General features: G+C 41.9%; 2 protein-coding genes across 11 annotated transcripts in view; one reads left to right on the top strand and one right to left on the bottom strand.

Annotated features, from left to right (window-relative positions):
• On the bottom strand, nt 1-23,131 carry LOC147756646 (uncharacterized). Of its 4 annotated transcripts, none has more exons than XR_015323082.1 (3): nt 22,397-23,080; nt 17,633-17,790; nt 1-94 (listed from the first exon to the last, which is right to left on the bottom strand). XR_015323082.1 is itself a non-coding variant. In XM_086982658.1 (2 exons), the coding sequence occupies exon 1, from the start codon at nt 16,337-16,339 to the stop codon at nt 15,977-15,979; it is 363 nt and encodes a 120-aa protein (XP_086838784.1). In that variant the 5' UTR covers nt 16,340-17,620; the 3' UTR covers nt 12,342-15,393; nt 15,748-15,976. The 4 variants fall into 4 exon arrangements, 1 of the variants encoding a protein (XP_086838784.1); XR_015323081.1 differs by lacking the exon at nt 1-94 and adding an exon at nt 12,342-15,393 and having other exon boundaries at nt 22,397-23,078; XR_015323080.1 differs by lacking the exons at nt 1-94; nt 17,633-17,790 and adding an exon at nt 12,342-15,393 and having other exon boundaries at nt 22,397-23,131.
• The window catches only part of LOC111246218 (gamma-aminobutyric acid receptor subunit beta-like), a 54,722-nt gene that overhangs the window by 5,420 nt on the left and 26,150 nt on the right, over nt 1-23,152 (top strand). For 2 of the 7 annotated variants that reach the window (XM_086982652.1, XM_086982655.1), the window contains exon 2: nt 724-870. The exons of 2 other annotated variants lie outside the window; for them this stretch is intronic. The gene's annotated coding sequence lies outside the window, so the exon portion shown is untranslated. Of the gene's footprint in view, nt 1-3; nt 134-723; nt 871-13,934; nt 15,311-23,152 lie in introns of those variants that run through there. 3 more of the 7 variants (XM_022795454.2, XM_022795457.2, XM_086982654.1) reach the window with 2 other exon arrangements.

Consider the following 23,152-nt stretch of genomic DNA (forward strand, 5'->3'; position numbering starts at 1 on the left):
CGGTAATGTACATCCAACCTTCCCAATGTACTCCAGTTCTGCACGACAAAAAGTATGACCTGTATAGTGTTAGATTCGGCTGTAACGAGCTGAACTGAAAACGCAGAAGTTTACAGAAGAAGAAGAATACTCAGTAAGTTTAAAATAAGTACTCGATGAAACTGAGTATAGCCTGCGTACAATATGTTCTTTTTTGGTATCAGCATTAATGTTGCATCGTATAAATTACTGAGTGATAACTTTAGAATTGTTATCAAGTACATACTATCCCAGTCAGCAATAGGATAATATGGCCTTAATCTATTATTGCAATAATTTCGATCTTTATTCTGACATAATATTATTCCAGTTTAGCTTAGAATTAGCTAACATTTCTTCAGAATTAGAAGTTACTATTACCTACAAACGTACCTATAATTTTTTCTAGGTCTCGTTTTACAAAAAAAAAATAAAAAACAGTATAGGCAGAACATGGCTTTAAATATCGCTGCCTTTCTCGTAGAAATCAACTAAGATGCCATCGTTTACAGTGTTGAAACCTTTTGCTGTTAGGGCGTCTTATTCGAGATTTATATTTAAATATACAAACGTATTCGATTCAAGCAGTAAATTGGTTTTATGAACTAAGACATTTGATCGATAGTTTTAAAGAACCTAACATAGATAATAAGTCTATATTTAGCTTACTACGAACCAGTTTCCATGCATCCAAACACATTTCAGAAGGCTCTGTGTTTTCGAAGGCGCGAGTTATACAACGAGAAGCTTTTAAGGCATCGGGAAATTTGGATCCTATTTGAGAAAAACGCTTGAAGTACTTCTAACTGAATATGAATAAGAAGCATCTGCGTACGAACAACGCCAGAAACGGTAAGAGATCAGCACATCTTACGCGGTTCCAGAGTGGAAGGGTTCTTCGCCCCTGGGGACCGTGCACGCAAACTAATTTATTGTGAGCTGCAGATAACAGTCGAAAAATACCCAACGGAATAGAACTACCTCTCTTAGAAAATAGCAACCGAGCTACTGAAACGCGAACTAATCCACTGGTACGACCTCTGGCGGAAGGCACTGGAACACTGGATTCAAAAAGATACAAACATGTTAATACTGATGTCGAAGATAGGAACGACTGGGGAGTAGAATAGACGTTTCCTAGATCCTACCGAAGGACACAACAGAGCCAACAAGAGCAATTTGTAAGTACGAAGCCCGCAATACTTAGATTGATTATTATATGAGAAAAACGGTGTTATCACACTCCTTGAGGAGAACAAACCTGAAAAACTCGAATTGAACCAGAAAAACGGGCTGGATTGTTGTCACAGACCGCCTACGAGGACGTCGAAGCAACGCACAAACTTCGGTTGCTATTTAGCAAATCGAACGCCATAAGAATGATGCTTTCAAAGAAAGCTTTATTCAGCCTGAGACGTGCAAGCGCACTGCTAACAAAATCAAGAAAAAAAAAGAAAATGATGGGAAGGGACCAATGAGGCGCACCAAAGTGGGCCTTGAAGGACGTCAAAATATCAGAATTTCTGGACAATCAATGGCAATATGCAGCATATTCAAAAAGCGTGACAGTTAAAACAAGAATGGATTTCATGTTGGAACGAATATGTCACACGAACGTCGGCATAGCGATAGCGACAATGATGTAGGCCTTTGGTAGTAACTAACAGGGTACGAGAAAATTTAAAACAATAGAAACTATATAAACGTCAACGAATACGAACGGGTTCAGCTGTCGACATACCAATAGGCATGTCTGAAGAAATTCCGCATACCCCCTGAAGAGCAAGCGCTGAAGTGTCTATAATGGTAAACTATACAGTGTACGAGAAAAAAAAAAAGTCTCGCAAAAATGGTGGACCTACTACTACCACAATGCGGGCCTACGGCGACAACAGAAAATGCTCACTAGAGGCATGTGCAAAAATTGTTTAAGCCCGCTATACAAAAAGACTGTACCTGTAAGCATGGAATGGAACCAGAGATCTTAGAACGCTTACTGCCAGAGTGTAACACACAGCTCACCTAGGAGAGTGAATTCTATTGCGGTGGGTAGAACATTTTGTGAATCAACAGGATGCTACGGATCTAAAAGGAAGTCTGATATAGGAACGCCCGCTAAAATAACCGCCCGTTGTTTGTAGCGGCCTGTATCATAGGCAACATACAGAGAAACGTCGCTACGACAGACTATTGGTGATACAGATGGACTCTTTTGTATGGAACCTGTGTACAGACTTATTATTATGAGGTAATCCTATGATCAGGCAGAATCTGCGTTGGGTACGACCGTCGAAAAGCATGGAGATTCAATTAGTTTGATTGGTACTTTTTTAAAAATAACATCTATATGATCGTGCAGTGCATATTTTGAAAAAATTAGATAATGAAAAATTTATAAAGACAAATAAGGTTGAAATCTTAATGTTTCCCTCCTAACAATAATATACGTTTTAGCCGGCTTGATCAGAACGGGGTCCACAGTGGTGAACGCATTTTACGATTTCCGAGCACTGTATTATCAACAGACAAAAGATTGCTTCCGAATATCAAAACTCGAATATCCACAAGAAAATCCGGCAAGAGTTTAGAAACCGGACAAATATCGATATTTTGCCCATCCATTCTTTGTTCTAAAATTCGTTTATAAAAAACATTTGGCCCAATTTTAATGGTTTTGACTGCTCCAACCTCAGTGAATATTGAATTACCATAGAATGGGCCATAGATACTCCGGGCAAGAGCTAAATGCCTTTGGCCACGCTGGCCTGATTTTATACCTCACCTCCAATGGCTGGATTTTGTTGGTTTAACTCGGATCAGAAATCGATTTTAACTCACTTTTGAATGAGAATTATGTGTTTCTACCTAATTAAACTATTTAAAATAGTAATAGATATTGTAGACGTTAAACGAATGATAAGAGCGGCCCGATAGGCGTGATACACATAAACACCACTTATACATTTTTAGAATAAAATTAGTTGATATCATCAGCTTAAATGATATATCCTGCCAAATATTAGATACTATACATTTTATCTGATATAAATCTATGCGAAAAATATAATAATGCATTTTGAACTAAGTAGAATCTGTTATATCATCTTTTTTTATAAAATTTTTTACAAATTTTTATAATTTTTTTTAAAAAAAGTTTTATCAAATTCAATTGTATATTCGCATAGTAATAAAAATGTATAGAAAAAAAATTATATCAAATGCCTAGGTGTCATTTGTTTGATTTACCTTTTATGTTATTATGTAAACAAACGATATTAAAAAACTATAATGTTGAAACCATCGTAGCTTATGTAATCTGTAGCACAATTCATTTGTGTAGCATAAAGAAGTGTAGTTGACATTGCATTGTATCCAAATGGTCTGTCGAAGCTGCCTTAATAAAGTCAATGCGCTTCAAAATGATGATATCGACGCTAATAATGCTTTGGACTTCAAAATCCATTGTGATTTCACTAAGTCATCAACTTATCTGCTCAAAGTTAGCTAGTTTACGACCTTGGCAACAACCTTCCCTTTTGAAACGTACAATCAACTCGCGAAACCAATTATAATCAGGCAGCGGTAGCTAATTCAGCTTCAATAGCTGAAGCGAATATCAGGCCATGCACTCCTTTTCGGATATATGTGCTGCCCGATTACCCCTCTAACTCCACTAGTATTAGATCTCAAATCCTGCCCACTGGTTAGGTGTCCCTTGAATATGTAATAATGCTCACCTGGTCCATAAGTAATCGTTGTGCCCCCGTCTAAATTCAATTGAGTGTCCGCATAGTCTGGGTTCCAACAACCGTTATGTCCGACGTCCCTTTATATCCAGCTCCAATAACCCCTCTCCCTACAACTTCATCTAGCTATTCGGCTGCATCGAGTCACTTTTATTTCGAGTTCCACTGACGTTTCCATATGAGTGACGTCGTACGGGCAGTGGCTACCCGGAGGACGCTATGAATAGGAGTCTGCTCAGATCGCTCAAGCCGCATATGTCCGCCAAGTAAAACCACAAAACTTTATCATCGTCCTTCGCGCTATCCTGGACTTGCAGATGGGATAGCTATCCTAGGTTGATCCCGACTGACGCTCTTACCTGCAGAACGCAATATGTACGGACTTATAGCCGCGCATATCATTTACTGACACAGTACCTCTCTGCCTAGGCCAGAAAGGACTTCCGGCCATCGCAGGGGAAACTCGAATGTTAGCCTGTATGCCTGTACGTAAGCCTGATCAGTTAGAGTATATGAGTTGTGGAGCATGTAAGCGGTTCCCGTAGGCACTATCCGAACGAGTTTGCCTTTAAGCGGGAGCTGATGAGTACACCATAATAACACGCATCGAATACGCGGATGTATAGAAATAAACATGATATATACACCAGTATGACACGGTAGTATGTATCAAAAGTCGGAAAGCAATCTGTACAATAATCAGTAACACCAAAGGCTAAGAATAGTTTATTGACTTGAACTGGTGCACCTGCGTGCGGCAGGACAACATTACAGTTGTAGTTGCACATCGGTGCTGCATTATAGGCCAACTAAGCAGGTCTTTTTTCTAGACTGCTTTAGCCAAAATTAGGGATCAATCTTTATATGAGTTATAGCAGGCCATTTGTCCAATTATTACTTTGTCGGGTGAATGATTAGGAATATCAATAAAAGCATACCACATTGTGAGTTCACGTTAAACTTAACTGATGTTCCAGTTCATAAGAACATTCCAATAGAACCAAATAGGTACCTCTAGCGAAAATTGAAATGGCGAACGCATAAAAGTTACCATGAGCTTGAAGAGATGTCAATAGAAGCTTATAGGCATCTTTTCCACTGTTCTGATCTGCGGCTAAGAATTGTTCTTGGAGTAATTGTGCAATCGTAGAGGCTTTTTACGATGGTGTCGCTGTTACGTATACAAATTTCACGGCTTCTAAAAGGAAAGTTGTTTTGCTTTCCATCAGATTCGATTAGACCGAGGTCTCTTTCACCTTTAGCGAAAAAACGTTTTAGCTGGTAGTTCAGTGAAATTATCACGCAGGCACGCGTCACGTAAATCTAATACGTACCACTTTCAATGCGTCTCGGAAGCGAAACGGTCTTCGCTTCCACAGCGAAAGCACACGTCCAGCCAGGTAAAAGCTATTGATGAAGACTGATATGTAGCTCACAACAGATTCATATTTTTCAATAAACAATAACATCGAAAAGTAATGCGTAAATATCGCCTGTTCTCCAGTAACTTTCGCTTGCGGCTAGACATCGTGCTGCATGTACACAGCGGAACGGCTAACGTGTAACAGGACGCGTAGCGCGTATATTGCTCCAAATTTTTTTTCAGGCAGGTATTACTACTATAGGATAGTACGAATTATAACCCCATTTGTTGTTACACAATAGGCGACTATTTAAAATAGGAAATAATTTCATTTTCATCACCAAGCGTTATGTAAAAAGATTGAATGCCTCCTTAGATATAAATAATATCCTGCTGAAGGTATAACAATAATGTTAAAATGATTTAATTAATATAATCGGTAGCAAGCGTTGAAGCAAGGCAATGCCGCAAATATCCGTAATTGATTTTCGAGCTCTCACCCCATCTAATGCGGCAGCTGACGTCGAATAGAAGCCTAAAGTGCAGATTCGACACTCGTCCTATCGTCTTTGACGTGCCGCTCAGCCGGATTCCTATTTAGGCCTCGTCGAGCTTAGGAGGGATTTTGCTTCCGCTTAACTTGTACGCGACAATGGAATGGTGCACCCTAAAATTAGTAGCTTTTCTAATTAACTACGCGTACCAAATCGTGGTAGCAAATACTAGGCAATGTTTTCGATGCTGTCTAGCTAATTGGCGTTCAATATACTGCTACAGTCTTTCAACAAATTCAGGCAAATACGTCTCCTGATTTTGATTTGCGTAAAATTAAGATACGTGTAAATTCTACGTAACGAGCGCAAATATACGCTTGTCAGAATTGTAATTCCATAAACCTATGACTGGTAGCTGATTATCTGAAAGATAATTTGAGGAACCTGGCCGTGTTACAACTAATTATGATATGTTGTCTTGGTCATATGTTTGCACCATAACCTCTATGAAATGTTCTTAAAAAACAAGAAAAAAATGGCTGCCGCTGCGGGGGCCGACGCATCATATCTCTATCCTGACAAGTTACTTCTTTATTCTCTGATAAATTCTGTTCGAAATACACACGACGTCATATGACTTGTGTACAAATCGAACTAGTGGCAGTTTTACTTGCAATAGTATCAAATGTTCCATTGAAACCAACCACTTTTCTAAGTGTTTTAAGTTTCTTGTGTGCACTATAAGTAACGTTGTTTCCTAAGCATAAGTACATAGGCTGACTGTCCGAACGAGCAGTTAAACTTACACACACACGTTATCTAGCCAGTCGTCAAGTTTGCTTCATGCTTCCCGTCCCTGAGAAGCTACACGATAGGAAACATGATAGACAGATAGATACACCTCTATTAGCAAGGTCTGATGTTTGAGCAATGCTCAAGTTCTCACATAGTCTAAAGGGCGCTGCGGCATTCAAAGCGAACCATCTTCTTATCAATTCATATGCGCAACCGTATGCCCAACATACGTAACCTGACCAACTTCATTTACCTTACCACTTTTGTCTACGCCGCCATAATTACATGGGGCTTCCGGTTAAACGCCATGTAACGAGTACGCTATGGCTGTCTGGACCGAAGGCGCCTCGCTTCAGATAGCGACTACGTTGATGAGTACGCGCATGCATGTTGCTACCTATGCAAGCATCCGAAACTCCGCGTTGCGCGGTTCTTTCATGATCGCAGGCGTGAGGACGCTGCCAGCCCGACAAACCCGCTGCTTGTCAGGTTGAGCTGTCACGCAATCTAAATTATCACGCTAATAAACGTGATGGCTATGTAGATTACCGCGTTGATTAAACAATCAGAGTGGCGATCAGAAGCAACATCGTACTCCGTATGTTTGAGCCTTAAAGAAGCAGTTTGGTGCTAAGGCAGTGTCTGTTTGAGAGAATTAGATTATAGAATTGGAAGATCTTATGCGAAACGCCAACATCGCATCTGGTGACTTTGCTTCACTAAGCGATACGTAATGCCCCGTTCGGTTTGTTACCATTTGTACGGCTATGAATATTGCAGGGCTTATCTGTAACGCGTGCGTGTGTACGCATGCACGTTTAACTTATTCAAGTAGGTCATGAAAACTATGGTAGTGCTTTAGGTAAATCCTCGTAAGGCAGAATGAAGCGGTGTCTTAAAAGACACCGATCTCAATGCTTGCCTATATAACTGTATGTTGTCTGGGGAAGTGCCCAGAGGAACGTACATAGTTAGGTGCAGTGTCTATAAGAACTGGTGCCTACATACACTCATTCTCACGATCAATATGTCCACTCCATGTAAATCACTCTAATGTGCGCCTCCTCGTTTCAAGGTCAAAATCGAGGTTGCCAGCCCGCAGATCTCCAAACATGCCAACACTTCGCTGCAGATCGCTTCCTGCCTGTGATCAAGCTAAACGTGAGCTCGTCGTAATTACTGACATAGTCGGCAGCCAACAGCTGAAACAGCGTTCGAGGGGCTATAGCAGAAAAGCGTACGACTGAGCGTCGGTCACTTAGACGGAGACTCAAAGGCCCAACCGCTTCGAACTCAGTGTCCCTCGCGTCACGCTTGATGTCTCCGCGCGTCTGACTGGTACCTTTCGCCAGCAGCCAGCGACCATTAACACAGTCACTTTAGAACCAGTCAACTATCCATCCTAGCTTGGTTGGTACAGGCCAGAGCAAGCTAAGCTACGGTACAGGGCTAGGTTCACGGTCGAAAACCTTCCAAGGATCAAATGAAGGAGACTGGTGTGGGGGGCCGGAGAGGGGGAAAGTTTAAAAACATCAGTGGGCGTCACGGCCAAGCGTAAGTACGCCCAGCTATATACCGTACTATGAGACCATACAAGGTGTACACCTAAACACGGCATTAACAATATGATTATTTGGCGATATAAAGGGATAAAGAAGGGGGACGGAGAGGATTTCGGAAGCACACTTTGAGCTGCCTTTACTGTTCGTGAATACGGGAGTGTCACTGAGTTACTGACTGGTGCTACCTAGCCTAACGCAGTTCCTCAGTGTGTGTAGCAGAATACCTGAAATGAGGGGCGTCAAGAAGGGAGGATCTACAGATATGCTTATATACAGAAATGTATGTATTTGTATATTGGCTATGTCGTTTATAGGCTATGTTTGCGCGATTTTCTTGTTCCTATCAGATATATGAATTTAATAAAGCCTTCTCCCTTATCTGTTATACGTAGACTTGTATTCATAAACAAATCTACATGTTCTTCGTGTTTTGCGTTCGGTACTTGAGCCGTGAAACATTATTTCAGGCCGCTAGCTCCCAGCGCAAAACGAAGTTTGTCTACGCCCAAATCAGGACATGGAACACCATGTGTCTCTAAGTTTAGCAAACCCATATAATGCACGCATACATGTCTGCATTCAATAGGTTAGATGGTCGTCACCTGTCTCGACGATAAGAGAATATTTGTTTGTTTTTTTTTTTTATAGGAACAGTAAACTGTTCGGTCGTCGTCAGCGACTTGGAGCAATGCAGGAGTACAATGCGCCTAACACTGCTCATGGTTTTCTATTTAAGGCATGAAACGGGAGCCGGAAATGTTTAGTTAGCAAATTCTCATTAGAGGTGGAGGAAGTTATAGTTGGCGTACACTTACACGATCATAAAAAGGGCGGATGCTTGCACAAACTTTAGACGTATTAAATTCCTGCGGTTGTCTTCGTGATAGCCTAGTAGGTAACGTCTTTGCATGCTTGTTTTGGTCTGGGTTCGAATCCAGGCATAAACACACTTTGTTTTGTGGTCTTGTCCGTTTGACGAAATGTCTAACGGCAATTTTTGACATAGAACTCGAAACAGAGAGATGCCTGCAGTTGATTAGCGCTGAACATTGGCATTAACTACCCCATATGCGCATAAAGATCACATATGTTTTGTACGAGTTTTGAGCAGCGCAAGACTCATGATCATTATTGTGGATTTCCCCTTGGCTACAAACACTCGCTGTATGCCTATTAGGAGATTCACCAGAAAACACGTAAGAAAAAATCGATAAAATACACCCGGGTTTAACGTGGTTTTATACATGACGTATACAAGCGCATGTTCTTTTTGTTTATCTAGGTTGATTTCACTCAGCGCCAAATACCACGCCAAGTGAAATTCTCAAGAAGAGGAATTATTCATTCCATATGCGCCATTGTAACCGTTTTTCGCCAAACAAACATTTTCGCTTCAAGACACACTTACATACGCTCTATCAAATATCACTGGTTTTAATAGTGACCTAAATTAAAAACCCCTTGTTCGTTATCTTGAGGCACCGAGTACTATACAAACGTTTGCTTTTCGTCGCATGATTTTACGTCATCTTTATCTTCTCATTATAACAGCGAGATACAAACATTTGCACGCCGAACATCGAGCATATCGAAAATAGTGATATACGACTTTCGCTTGAACAAATCAAATCGCATCTTCTCCATTTTGACACATTACAGCCATGGATAATTTGTTTGCCCTCTACCAGATGATTTCCAGAAACTAATTTTCCTTTACAGCCACCTGCATTCCTGTTTCCCCCTCTGCATTACCTCCCGTCGTCCTCCATAACCGTCGTCCAGACGGTCTACTGAAGTCTGCCGCCTCACAACTAGAGGAAAAATGACTTTTACAAACGCCCGACAACACTGACTGCATTCGCCTAGCACACCTGTACAGTTACGTTCGGTGATCTAGTCTAGTTGGAAGAGAACTCGCCTGCTGGCTTTTCTGACGCGGGCCTAACGTGGAAACTTTCTCATGTTCTGCTCGTAACAACTCGCGACGTATATACTTTCAATGGTACCCTTGTTCCAATTCTATCCAAGTCCAGGACGATCGTGGGAAACCGCTACTCACACGACTGTTCTAGCGTAGCTAGTCATTTTTCGAACGGGGGTTTGCAAGCGGTTTGCAGCTGCATCCTGCTCGCCATAACAGTGCTACCTATACCGACTTGGCCTGGCCTAAAGGTCAGTTATGTGGACTTAGGCTAGCATATGGTTGCCGGATGTCGAGTGACTGGCTGGTTATTTTTCGCGTCTCAAGTACAATGCGAGTAAGGTGCGTGCGAGCAAAAATTCTGATCGCATTTCTGGATTGAATAAGATATAATGACTACGACCCATGATCAACAATTAACTTCCTTTTCAATCTTCTTCCTCTATGGTAATGGTACTTTGCTGGTCTTTAGTGTAAGTGCAAGCGACATAAAACCCTGGTCAGAAATATTAAAAATTATTCTTTTTTGCATAAAAGCGTGAAATGTGTGGCAGGATGATCCCTCGACGCCTCTCTAATTCAAAAATCTTTTAAATAGGATATGTAGCATGGAACGATGGCAAGGAGAGAACAAACCAGCATGGCACGATGATTTACGAACGAAAGTTAAAGTATACAGATTTAATCTGGGTTTATGAAAAAATCCCCGTGATAGCTTAATATTTTTACGTATTTTTAGAGACACGTTGGGATTTTTTGACCTAGTCTAGGTAACAACGATAATAACAAGGGTCCTGCACTTATAGTTGCGCTGTACGGCTAAGGTTACAGGACGAGTAAATTTTCTAATAATTTCGATTAAAACGATAAAGGAAGCCGAAAAAAATAACACCAGATCTGTAAAATCTGACCAGAAAAGTTAATTAACCCAAATAACATTATTGATAATCATGTATGATCACCCGGCCACAGACACATTTCGTTTTGTGGTAAGAGGCAGCCATTTAATAAAAGTCCAATGACGGGATCGGACGTAAAATTCGAAACATAGGGTTTGCTAATCGTAGCACCTGTGGTGTATGTTAAAGCATATATCAAACACAGATACGAATCTGATATACTCCCTAACAAAAACATTGTTGTTGAAGTGTATTTATATTAGGGTCAGCTAGCACTGAAAGTAAGTCAAAAATATATATCTAGCATTGAATACGGTAAAACCGCAAAAAAGTTTTTGTTTTATCGATCTACCTTATATAATTTTTTCAACGGTGGTTTTATTATTGTGTAATATATATATGTATATGTATATATATATATATATATATATATATATATATATAGATTCTTGCTTGCGATTAGTTTTAATTACAGTCTAACGTCAACACCACCCTTACACCTCTGTTTGATATTCCGGCCGACAGCGGAGAATTTATTTTAATCGGCCACCTCCGCTTTGTGCATAACAATAGAGAGCATATTTCGGAAGCGTCTTAATAAATGTTGATTCAAGGATCGAAGGCAGGACAGACTTCATGCCAAATACGCTGAATGTCCTTATATCGCCTTTTCGATCTCCAGCTGCTTTTGACAAACGTACTGGCTTCTGTAATTAAAGTCGTCACGAACACCGTGCCGCTGTGTTGTTCTTTGCCCACGTTCTACTGCCGGGTACCGTCTTGTCCTCGAAGTAGTGCTTACGGCTCAAGACTAATTGGATTTTACCGAAACGTGGTAAGAGAGACTCAATATATCGACTACTACAACCGGATTTCAATAGGCGTAGCTAGGTTAGAAAAAAAATTAAGATGACGCTACCCAGTCTGGTCGCTATGTATTCAACTGATGGCTGGATGACTCCATATGTGATGTAACAGATATCTCATTTCAATTTGTGTCGCCGCTTTACTAAATTACCAAAAGTCGTAGTTTAAGAATACATAGATGTATATAGATAAAGCTTATTCAGAGTAATTAATTTCTAAATTCAGAGTCTACATATTGTGTGCCCGTTTTGTTTCAATTTAAATTATGCAAATTAAACGCCAATCTTGAGCGCACTCAATTGCCAATCTAAGGTCATATGTAGACTCTGAGAATTATCCAAATGGGACAAGCGTCACGGTGCCTTTAAGCCATTTGCGAAGCTATGACTGTTGGTTGGAACATTTTCGGCCTTGTGAGAATGAGAATCTTGCCTGGCTTAAACTGTTATCTAATTCCAAGAACAAGCAACTTTTCTGGCCCGTATCCGTTTTCGGCATTCTGAGTTTTAAAGCGTCACGTGTAACTGCGCGTGGACTTGAAAACGCAAACGACGGGAGCATCCGGTGGAAATAGCGGACACAGACCAAGAACAACTGATGCATTCTAGAGCACGCCCCTCCACATCAACGGCCCTTTACGTTACTACAATAACTACCAATGAATACAAATCTAAAATATCAGGTAGTGAGTCTTGTTTTTTTCTATTCACAGAAGCGTTCGAAAAAAACGAAGATAAAAATTTAGTGCAGATATTACAATAGTTTCGTAATGATATCGTGCTATAAAGATAACATGTAAATTATTTTTGTAGTCTTAATCGCAAACAGTGGCCTTTTGAAATTTATTATGACGTAAGGGAATTCTGCAAAATACCTGTTTTCATTATCTTATATTTACGTGGTAGGTAGGATAAAGGCCCGAATCATTCCGGTTTCTAATAGTCTTCTTTAGGGCGAAGATGTCATCGAAGCACCTCACCATATTTTTATATAATAAATAAAGTACCTCTATTCGTCGTAGCGGTCACTATACTACTAGAAATTGTTTCGGGGAAATTACATACTCCAATTGGCAACCCTATGGTTTTTCAATGCGCACTTTCATCATGGTTTGCTCTAAATAGGATGCTATTATCTACTGCGCGATGAGGTATCATCAGTTCACCAACCTCACGGTTATGTTCTTTCCTATTAACCTCTTAAATTGACGATATACTGTGCAGTCGACGGTATTACAGCGGCCCGAAATTCCCCGCTGGGTGAAGTCTACCTCTACGACTGAATGTAGAGTTACTACTACAGGTTTCCATTCGGATAACGCTCAGTCAAGTCAATCCTCGTTAATGCTGTGATCGTTAAGAGGTGCTGAGCCGACCGTTATTTACCGTCTTTGTTCCCTCTTTGTCGTTTGCTGTTTGGTCTTCTTGCTTTTTCTTGCCCTTGGACTTTTCCCTTTGCCTTTACCGTTTTTCTGATGTGGCTGTTGCCGTTCTCCGCATTTTCCTATTTCCTATATGAATAATCTTGTCTTGTTTGTCCGCTTGCTGTACTTTCATTTTCATTCATATCTTTACTTTTTTCCATTCGTTGCTTTTTGAGCCGGTTGCACGAAACCAGCCACATCAGGCTCCGCTCTGTTCCCCACGAGAGTCGAGTAGAGCGCGGTACAAACGTCGTTGCCGTCATAAACTTGCTCGTAGCTGTAGCGAGATGGAAGAGGCTGAACGTTTCCTGTAAGACTCATGGGGCGCCATACGGATACTTACGGCTCGTGCAAAGCTGTCGTTGTAAAGGCGTGAGCGTGCTCATATCTGAACTTGCCTGTGTCTTGATTGTTTCCGTCTTAATTTCTATCTGTCGTTCTTTATTTGAAGCATTTTCAATGAAAGAAGTTTAAAGTCTGCATTTACAGACTTCTGCTTTTGCTGCACTACCCCTTGAGAAAGGGACAGGTCTTAAGAAGAGGGCGCTCGTGTGCGAAGGCAAAACGAGGGATCTACGAGACGAAAGCAGACGACGCGAAAGGCCCTCTCGTTTCTTCTGGTTATGTTCGTTGGCTCGTTGGGTTCGGCCTTGGTTGTCCTGCGGGTGCCTGGCAATTCGATGCCATTTTCTTTCAGGTGAGGTAACACGAAGGAGGAGGAGGGCTGTTTGTGGGGAAACAGTATATGCTGGGCATTGGGCATTGGCGTTAGGGACAGCTAACGATGAGGCGGTGGAGGCAACGGCAAGAGCGGAGATGGCGCTCCGAAAGCATTTTGGGTGAGGGAAGAGACCTATTAAAAGCCTTGGCTTAGGTTTGAATAAAAGCCTTGCTGCTCAGAAAGAGCACGAGTACCAGCAGCGGCAGGAAGAAAGGAGTGGATGGAATCAGGTAACCGACAAGCAGGAAGATCTTTGCCTTCCACTAGTGAATCTCCGCCCTTTCGCGCCACGATGCTCTGCGTTCCTATCGCCTGCTGGCGCTGCTGCTGTTGACCGAAAGCTCGAGGGCTGCTGTTCGCCTCTGCCGTTCGGTGGCTAGTCGCTCGATCCACAGCAGCAGCGGGTCCGAGCAACGGACGGAAGGACCGACGACAGGGTTCCTGCAGCAGCAGCAGGCTTCTTGGTGTAGGCAACAAGGTTGCGCGGCGGTTGGCTGCCTGCTTGCTGGAAATCAGCATTGATTACGGCGTCTCAGTACTCAAATTCGTCGTCACAGAAGTTATAGCGTCAGAAGCGGGAGCCGGACCACAATTGCAGCGGCCAAAGCCGTCGTCGTCGCCGAAAGACGAAGAATCACCGTTTTGGATTTTGGGATTGTCTTGCTCTCTCGTTACGATCCTCGCCTGCGTTGGTTGGCCGCCCATGTTATTGCCCCCTGTCGTCCCTCACTGCTGCGTGCATTCGAGTGATAGCAAGAGTAAAAATAATAATAATCGCTATAATACTAATATTGATGATTTCGTGAGCGTCGTGTCGTGTCGTCGTTGTTCTTCGTGGTGGTCGCCATCGTCGTCAAGTTCATCGATTTCTTCCTCCGCTTCCTCCGCAGCATCAAGCGCACTTTGTTCTTTTTCAGTGCTGACGCTAATTAACAAAATTACTGCGGCTACTGTTAGTGTTACCGCTACGATAGAGACTACTGCAACCAGTGCTATTTCCACGGGTTTTTCCTGTTGTTGTTGTTGTTGCTGTTGTTGTTTTTGTTGTTCTCGTCGTCTTTCTGCCGATCGAGCTCATCCTCTAATTCTCCGTCTTCACCAGCTTGACAATTCTGTGACGCCGCGCCATCCCCGCATTCGCGTAGTCGGCAGCGGTAATCGTCGGCGTTGTCGACCGAGAGGCGACGGTGCTCCGACGGGACGACACTGCGTAGGCGGAACGCAGGTGGCGCCAAGCTGATCGAGGAGCATAGGCGATGCCGTCACGAGATTGCGGGGAGCAGGAGCCCGCCGAGCGCTGCTTCCGAAGCTGTCAGGCGGTCGAGGTTGAGGCCAAGGCACGAGTCGACGCCTGCAGTCGCTGCACTTTTAGGCGAGTACGAAAATCCAGCAACACTGCTGACCGGATGAATGAATGAAGACGAAACTGGCAGCTACACCCGTCGCAACGAAGAAGCAAAAGAACCCCGTCCTCGTAATTAGGCCAGGCCAGCTGAAGTCGGTAAGAACCAATAAGACAAAGGAGATACTCCCGCCATCGCTTGACTGCAATGGTAGGTGTACGATGGGATAATATTACGACCACTGCAAAGAGACAAAAACAAAACGCTATAAGCAATACAATATGCGAATACGAGGCGGCCGTCGTCTTACCCGGTCATGGCATTCTGTTAATAACAGTCGCGTGTGCGCGTGATAAGATAGTCATTATTTCAACTCTTCCTGAAGCACGCAGCTACCTTTTTCAACCAGTGAATCAATAATCAGAATACTTATTCGCTTCGTTGATGTCGTCTTATGTAATTGATACTTGCACCTGACGTTTTTTAGTATTCTGTGCGTGACACAAAAGATGCAAAATCATGTGCACACCAACAAACCGCGACGCTATTATCGTTTAGCTGAGGCAGCTAAGTAATGTCAAGGGGTTTTACTTACCCCGTGACCGTAATTGCTGCATATCCTTCATATTTTACTGGGTGTTGCGCCACTATTAGGATATGCGCATATGAGCTTGTGAATGTGTACTACCGCCTCTCCGGCCCCAGCCTCAGGCTTCCACCGTCTGCCGTTGTTTTTTCAGATGTATCAATGCTTTTAGTTACTTTTTGCCCATGATAGACTCGTAGATATAGTGTGCTCCTTCTACTATCATTACAGCAGCGCATCAGTGGCAGTTGCTATGGTCCGGCGGATGCCCCGCTACGGAGGAGGGAGTGGACGCTGAATCCTGAAAGCAGGACACTATATGTTGTTGCTGCTTTAGAGCAAAGCACGACAGCGCTACCAGGCGAGATCGGGGCGGATTGTATCCTCCGTGTAGAGGTGCGAGACGGATCCCAGAGACGGAGCCCGTAACATCGCTGTTCTTGTAGCCCAGTGGTGGCCATCGTATAGCGGTCGCCTTAGCGGAGGTGGAGACCCTCAACGGCGATGGAAGTAGAGACTGAGGGGTAGCAGAGTCGGCCAAAGGGAATACGGCCGTTGAGGAAAGAACAACGCAGGCGCCATGTTGCCTCCCGCACGCCATGTCCCAGATTCCCAAATGTCATGTCACCGCTCTATTCTTTTAGTGGCGACCCCGTGGCAATCTTGTTGCATTTGCAATCGAACGATATTTACTATCGGCCCAGTTATTGGCACGGAAAAAATAAGAAAATAGCATGGTAATCCCAATGATTAAAGGTTATGGGTGGTTTCCGATAAAATGCAGTTCTCTCCCTTGAGATGAGAGCGAATAATGGATAAGTTTAATTTGCTATAGCCGACCTTATGGAATACTACCCATAGGAAAGCATGTAAAAGAGGGTCGGGTGAATATATATCATGTCTTTAGTCAAACAGTTAGTTGTGGTGAATTGAAAACTTTCTCTTGCAGAAGACAAATGTTATTTACAAGAGGTATACTACGGGACAACGTATTTAACCTGCTCACGCGTTGCCCCGCCATAACGCAGTGAACAACATGTTTGCCCGATGAACTGTTCGATAAAATAAAGGTTCAAATCCTGGCGAAAGCAAAGCATGCAAAATGCTATGGTAATTAGTTGAGTGCGCTAATTTATCAAAGCTGCGTCGGTCAACAGGACGAAGGGTGTCTGAAGCATAAAAATGTAGCCGGCACAGATAATACGCGCTAAGAATCGAATCAAAAGCCGTGACCAAGAAGCCTTTTGTGGCGAACTCACAAAACGGGCCATGTCCTTCTAAAATAGAATCCATAATATATATATATATATATATATATATATAAGCTGAAATACTGTTTATTAGGTTGAATGAAAATTTGCTGTTACAATTAGTCCTACGTAGCGAAACTTACGACATATCCAGTAAGCTCTTAAACACGTTCGCCTTAGACGCAATATTCCCACCTAGTGAAAGTCAAACTCATCTCTGCTGTTTATATATGCCCGCATGTCCTCTGTCCTGCAAACTAAATCATTGTACCTGCTTGTGCTGGTCCCTTCCTTTCAACAACGTCAAGTCTACTAGTTATGAAAAACAGTCATTACGATTGCCGAATCGGTCGAATTGTCGACCTCCATGCCAATCCAGGTTGAGCATTAGGTATAGTTGTACCCGTTGAAGCGATGCGGGTTTTAGCCTTCTGCTATCGTAGGGAATTGTTCCCGTTCCGATGTGTAGAGGACTGCTGGCAAACGGTCACCCTCCATCGGTGCCATACAGAGCAAAAGCGAAATATCACCAACAACGAGAGTGCCCGAGGGCTGAGAAGGCAATCTTCAATATTAAAACAGTTAAATAACCAAGTGAAGACAGTTTTAGTCATACAGGTCAAATAAAATAGCGAAATACTCACCTCGTCATAATGTAGACGATTAGGTAATATAAAAGGTAAAAGCGATAACTGGGCACAATCGTCTAGCGAAGGACGGGCGTTGTGTATCATGTATTGATAATACCAGTTGCACCATTTTTTTTTCATTGAAGCCATGACCTAGATTAGAGTGGAATTCGCTGAAAAAAAATTGAAATTCTCAGAATAAGATCGAAGGTGGTGCTTGGTGCACCCGCTTCTAGAAAAGGTTGGCGGGGTAATTTTTAAAATACTAACTTTGCCAGTCGAACTAAACGACCAATATATATTAGTATGGTGTACGAGCTAGAATCATATGAAGTGTGTGTTTATATAGATGTGTAACAACAACGAAATCTTATAGAAGGACCTGTAAACGGCGGTGCGGAACTGCTTAACGATACGTGATACGAATTATTACCTCATTGCACTAAACAAGTGCTGACGCGCTTGCCGTTTTAGATAAAAGCTGTGCAGGGGACACGTGCATAAGCTTTCTAGGTTGACTATAGTTGAGCAAATATGGTCGCACCATAAGTGTGAGACGTCGATGTAGCGAGCAACGAAAGCCGTAAGAAAAAAATGTACCATTCTAGATGTAGCAGGTTTCCCTGCGCAAACCTTTCAACTAAGACAAGAACTAATGGATCTAGTGTGACCACCAGCTAACGAAAATCGCTCAATGTATACATGGAGACAGAATGGCCTCGTCTTGGCTTGAGTAAAACTCCGCAGGCGTTATCTCGCTTACCGATTTGATTGAGGAGGGTACTAAAAACTTCAGATAGACGTTAGTTCTGTTATTAAAAAATATTGATCCTTTACGGTCTTCGATTCAGACTAAATCGAATAATAGAGTCCTCGACAATACTTGCTTTGCCAGATGGAGACAAACGTTTTGGCCGTTCCAATTAAAAAATCGAGTTGTACACGTCGTCAACTTTAATTTCCACGAATATTCCATTTTTGCAATTACAATTACAGGGTGTGCGAGAGTATGAGCTTAGTTTTGCAGGAACCCTTACGCTGATCTGATGCTTATAATATAGGACCGCATGGGGAATTAACTTATTTTGAGAAAAAAAAAAAGACAAGTGGCAGCAACTTAGAATGTGAAGGCAAACATACTGTAGTCCTGTATATTCTCTAGTTTAGTTCTCAATATGTTGAACTGAAGGGTAGGCATTGGCGCGCTTTTTTGAATGCTTGTCCCTCCCATTAATCTTTTCTATATGTTGGAGAATACCGCTTGAAATATAATCTGGCCTAGCATATCTAACCATTTGTGTAAAGGCAACGACCCGACATTTTATAGAAATGAAGCCCTAATATGAGCGTTCCAGATATTCTCGTCTCATACTTTACTTTGGATCCCGCTAAAATCTAACCCAGTTCACGAAGCAACTGGAGGGCTCTGTGTTGCATATGCGAAAAACTCCACGTTGAACAGGGTGGGTCAGTATTGATCTGCTATGTCCCAAAATCGCTGTTTAGAAGAAGATGCTATTGTTGATTAAATTCCTATTACTTATTTCTTGTTACTAACGTTGGCACAGAACTAAGTAAAACTAGAGAATGTAGACCGCAAACGCCTACAATTTAATGGTTTATAATAAGTTGTGGGGAGGTGCAGGGACTTTATTAAGCCCCTCTTACTATAAACATGTAATGTAAAAGAACAAGTCAACAGAAGTTAAGCAGATTATTTGATTGAATCATTTAAGTTAAAAACGACATTTATAAGCAAAACAAGAGAGCGAGATCATCCTGTGATCGTACGAAAAAGAATTTAACGTACCGACCAATTCGTAAATTTGCTGGAAAAAAGAACTATTACCAGACCATGACCAACTGGCAGTCAGCAGAATATAAATAATTTAAGGTAACTTACATGAACGTAAATGATTACGATAATAGCACAGCAGATTATCCGTAACAAAATCTACTAACTCCGCCATCGCTCCAAACGAATTATGAAGCTCCGTTGGGAAATGAACGAGGAAAAAAGGTCTTCCATATATAACTTATCGCGTGTCGATATAATGGCGTTAATGATATACGCCTGGTTTAAAGCGACTAAATATAATGATAAAATATGACATGTGGCAACTCGTATAGAGTGCAAGCAGTTTCAAGTTTTCAAGCTTAAAAGAAACCACGTTTTGGTTCCATTTTAGGTGATAAAGATAATATTGTACTGACTGAATTTTCGCTATCCAGCCCATTTAGCTTTTCGCAGAAGATTCTAGCTTCGAACTATCGAATAGTTTCTACACTGGGGGCTACAGGGATAAGGTCGATACATCGCAATGATAGAAAAAACCTTGCCTCAGCTGTAAGGATCAAGCCACCCCGGAAATCAATGCAACATAAAACCGTTCAGTTAATTAAGAAGAGCCTTAGGTACAGCACATGACTTGGATACAAATGTTGGGTTTGCGTAACCTTCCGTACAGAAGCACAAGCCCTTAGTCGTTCAACTATTGTATAACCAATTTACTAAGGGTAGACGATTCTAACAACAATGATTCGTATGGAAGTTGAGTTCCAGTGGTCGCCGCCGCTTTTAACAGGGTTAAGTGTTTGGTGTTAATTATAAGGTCAAAAAGCAAACCTATTTATCAGTTTATATTCACGTTTCATGTGTTTTCCCATTATATTTAGTTTTTTTTCCAACACACATTTTTGCATTAGCCGTCACCACTAAATATCAGACATTAGGTTTCAAACACGTCTCTGGGATTTGGTCGCGGTCTGTCGACGATGTACTTTCTGTCTCGGCCCCTTTTTTTACTTTATTACTAGGGTATCATTTTACCGTGATGGTAATTAGCAGCCGTCCACGCACGGTCATAGATGACATGGACAAATCGAGACGTGTTTACCTCTCCACTGCGACCCGAACGTTCCTCAGTTGTGTCCCCTTATAGTTACCGTTGTTCTAATGAATGAGTTGAAACCATTCTAGTCAACGTGATTAAATTTATGTATTGGTGTGCTGGTCGCCATTAAAAAGGGCCACAAACCCCAGGCGTGACTAGTTAATGTATTTCTCTTCGTGCATCCAAGGCTTGCATTAATTGTAACCGCCCGTTTCTGTGCCAATGTTTACCCAACTGACAATCGGAACCCGTCACCGACACTAGTAGTTCGCTGTGAAAAGGGCTGGCACCGCCTCGAGCTCTGGCCGACGAATAATCAGCTCAGAAGATGATAAGATGCAAATTGAGAACGTGTGACGGGATGAGCAACTGATGCGTTCATCGGGCCTTTTTCCTATTCCACTAGGCTTTATCATTCGCTGTCCCTGTGTTTCTTCGTCTATTTCATTCTTTAGCTGTCTGAGTAAATGTTTGCATTCCAGCTTAAAATGTCTTTTCCATTGAGTTCCCGTCTTTTTTTCCGTTCGCTGGACAGAACTAGTTTGCCTCCAGAGTCAGTTTCGCCTGGATCTCCTGACCTCATCCCACACTCTCGGTAATGGTTCTACGTGGAGAAAGTATACCATTCCGCAGATTTGGCTTCGCAAGCAAAGTGTAATGCAGTAATACTTCTGTTGTGTCACCTCAACTAAGTCAAGGAAAGTAATGATATACAGGGGCAAAACACGAATAAGACCAGCGCGTCTCTGTATGCACCTTGAACGTGGCTTGAGTTTCGGTACTCCTTTCGAAAAAGGATATCTTCAAGGATGAAGCTTTCACATAGGTTACCGACAGCAAGATGTCACTGTTTACTGACTTTGTATTACACGACGCGCAAGTAGTATAGCATTTTTACTAAAACTTCAACCGCAAAGACAAACTCACCTCCCTTAGTTTTAGCCCTTTCGAAAATATATACACACACATGCTATGAGTCCGTTGACCTCCTTCAAAGTTCATAGTATATGCGATACGCAGCTCTATAGCATGTAATTAGTTCCCGATAGCATATAATTTTGTTGCGCTCGAAACCTAGATAACTCGACTTCACCTCGTCTCATATAGGTCCCGGAACGGTTATGTAATTAATGTAACTTGATGTAATGACTTTTATTAAACGTAACTTATTTTCAGTTTACCTTTAGAATATGACTCTGGTAGAGACAAAACAATGTTAGGGAGGCAAACTGATTGTTTCGTTTCTCTATCGTGCAACAGAAGCTCTGCGAAATGCGCAAAAATAGTTGTTTCAAAAGTTAGTCACCGACAAACAATTCCCAAATGCTACTAACGCATGAAAAATTGTGAATATTTGGCAGCATTAATACACAATTGCCCACGTGGATCCCGTGCCGTAAAAGCCCACCTTCTAATACATGTCTCTTAAAAATGTCTCCTAAACTTAGCTGTATTATACAAAATTACTATGCTATAAACTGTTTGCCGATCTTCGCTAGCCTTTATTCTCAACTGGGCCCCCGTGGCGTAAATTGCTCCACTGTACGATAAATAAAAAGTTACCAACGGTTAAAATGTTCCGTGATAGGCAGAATGAAGCTAGAACTGGTAAAAGAGCGACTGTTACTCATTAAGAATAAATGATTGAATGTGTCACAATACTGATGCAAATGAAAATCTACAGATATATTCCTAGAAACATCTAAACGTTATTAAACGGTGTACGATTTCTCTATTTCAAATGCTTTCATCAAAGAGTCTGTTTAATGTTTCACAAAGAGCAAATTATCTAACCAAGAAACCCATTCATTCTCATGGGAATGTTCGGGATAACACCGAGACAAGCAAACGATCGCCGTACCGTCAGCTAAGCATTCGTCCTCACCTATCGTATATCCATAAAGGCTGCATGTTTTTTACGTGAACATAACGAGTTGTAAACCCTTGGATTAGAACTATATTGACAAACTATCTCTTGTAATCTATAATTCACTGTTCCAAGTCCGTAGTCCAGGGGGCAAGGATCTTACTCACGGATCCGTCTGCGCTGCAATAACAACGTTAACACAAATATAGTAATGATTTTACTGGCGTTGGTTGGTGTTACCACCGCCAACACAAACACCCACAACAACAATAACTACAAGTATTAGACAACCAAGTTTTTCTTTGTTGCTACTGTTATTCTTCTTGTTGTCACTGTGGTCGCCGCAGACCACTGACACCTTGGCCCAATCCCAGCTAAGCGGAATCCTGTAGTTGCTATTTCTTTAGCAGCATTGAAAAAAAGAACATTCATTTCAGATGTTAGTGAACTAAAGTGTGGGTGCATCTCTGCCGTTCATCGACAGCGGAAGAAACACAGTGTAGTATAACATTGTACAGTTAGACTGGGAGCTGATGTTCGGTCAATAGTGATGCTGCGCCAGAATTGGCTACCACTCACATCGGAACACTTTGGCGGGTTTTTCAAAATTGGAAATATATGTAGAGCAAATGGCAGAGCGCATTTGAAGCTAGCTATCTACGCTACGTCTTGTTTTATGGCATATTAGAGCACGGAAGAGAAAGGCAGAATTTGCAGAAGAAATTATTATATCTTATTATCTCTTGTCGTTTATGTTAGAGCCCAATATTGTAG

This window comes from Varroa destructor, unplaced genomic scaffold (genome assembly GCF_002443255.2).
Source record: "Varroa destructor unplaced genomic scaffold, Vdes_3.0 BEIS01000003.1, whole genome shotgun sequence".
Classification (NCBI taxonomy): domain Eukaryota; kingdom Metazoa; phylum Arthropoda; class Arachnida; order Mesostigmata; family Varroidae; genus Varroa; species Varroa destructor.